Source organism: Oncorhynchus tshawytscha, linkage group LG18, assembly GCF_018296145.1.
Source record: "Oncorhynchus tshawytscha isolate Ot180627B linkage group LG18, Otsh_v2.0, whole genome shotgun sequence".
Classification (NCBI taxonomy): domain Eukaryota; kingdom Metazoa; phylum Chordata; class Actinopteri; order Salmoniformes; family Salmonidae; genus Oncorhynchus; species Oncorhynchus tshawytscha.
In genome coordinates, this window is record NC_056446.1 from 19,674,858 (window position 1) to 19,676,473 (window position 1,616).

At 42.5% G+C, this 1,616-nt stretch overlaps 1 protein-coding gene across 1 annotated transcript; it reads right to left on the bottom strand.

The window, feature by feature from the left end:
• Positions 1-435: 435 nt before the first annotated feature.
• LOC112218089 (serine/threonine-protein kinase MRCK alpha-like) lies at positions 436-1,157 on the bottom strand. Its single transcript, XM_024378685.2, has 2 exons — positions 1,036-1,157; positions 436-929 (listed from the first exon to the last, which is right to left on the bottom strand). Exons 1-2 carry the CDS (start codon positions 1,145-1,147, stop codon positions 766-768), a joined length of 276 nt encoding a protein of 91 aa, XP_024234453.2. The 5' UTR covers positions 1,148-1,157; the 3' UTR covers positions 436-765.
• Positions 1,158-1,616: the final 459 nt, after the last annotated feature.

Below are 1,616 nucleotides of genomic sequence, written 5' to 3' on the forward strand. Positions count from 1 at the left end.
ACTCATACACACTCACACACACACACACACACACACACACACACACACACACACACACACACACACACACACACACACACACACACACACACACACACACACACACACACCCTACACACACACACACTCATACACACACACACACACACACACACACACACACACACACACACACACACACACACACACACACACACACACACACACACACACACACACACACAGCTCATCTCCCTGCACTATAGAACCATGAAACATGTGACCTGTTTATAACCTAAACATCAGTGTTTAAAACTTAACATCAGGTATTTCGATTTGACAATAAGTGTTATCATCTTAAACACAGGCGTTTAAAATGCAAGATTAAATGATAGTCAGCTTTTCTTTTTTTTTAGACATTGTTTACACATTGTTTCATGTTTCATGTATTTATTTGTGTACATGGCCCCTGACAAAGAAATGTAAAAATAAATAAAAATGGTATGTGGCCCATGCATGTTTATCCTGTTGCAGTAGAAAGCAGTACAGTTCTAGCCAACATTTAATGGTTTAATGTGCCCACAAGGCATTTGTTCAACAAATATGGCTGGGTGAACTAGATGGCATAGTTGAAAGGTGATGGGAAGGGAGAGTTATGAAGGTAGAACGGTGTGGTTTGGAGTCAGGATGGGCTGAAGTATGAACAGACCTGGGGTTGTACAGTTCATTCGGAAAGTATTCAGACCCCTTGACCTTTTCCACATTTTGTTATATTACAGCCTTGTTCTAAAATGGATTAAATTGTTCTCTCAATCTACACACAATACCCCACAATGACAAAGCAAAAATCTCAGTCTTCAGACTCCTGATCTCCACCTCCTTGTTAGAGGGGACGGGTGCTGGTCCTTCTCCTGACGCGTGCTGCAGGGCCTGGACTGTCTGGGTGGACTCTGGAACACAACATACAGGGAGAGGAGAGGAAAGGACAGTGGGAGGAGAGGAGAGGAAAGGGGGAGGAAAGGAGAGGGGGAGGAGGAGAGGTGTGAGTGTGTGTACCTTGCAGCTTGCGGCTGAGCTCAGTCTTCTCCTGCTCCAGGCGTCGTATCCTCCTCTCGTAGGCCTCGGTGGCCAGACTCTCCTCCAGACTGCGCTGGACACATACATCCATCTGTGTCCATCTTTTTTTTCCAGCCAGGAGAACACCTACAGTGCAATCGGAAAGTATTCAGACCCCTTGACTTTTTCCACATTTTGTTATGTTACAGCCTTATTCTAAAATGAATTAAATAGTTTCCCCCTCCTCAATCTACACACAATACCCCGTAATGACAGACCAAAAACAGGTTTTTATTTTAAAAATATCACATTTACATAAGTATTCAGACCCTTTACTCAGTACTTTGTTGAAGCACCTTTGGCAGCGATTACAGCCTCAAATCAAATCAAATTTTATTTGTCACATACACATGGTTAGCAGATGTTAATGCGAGTGTAGCGAAATGCTTGTGCTTCTAGTTCCGACAATGCAGTAATAACGAACAAGTAATCTAACTAACAATTCCAAAAAACTACTGTCTTATACACAGTGTAAGGGGATAAAGAATATGTACATAAGGATATATGAATGAGTGATGGTA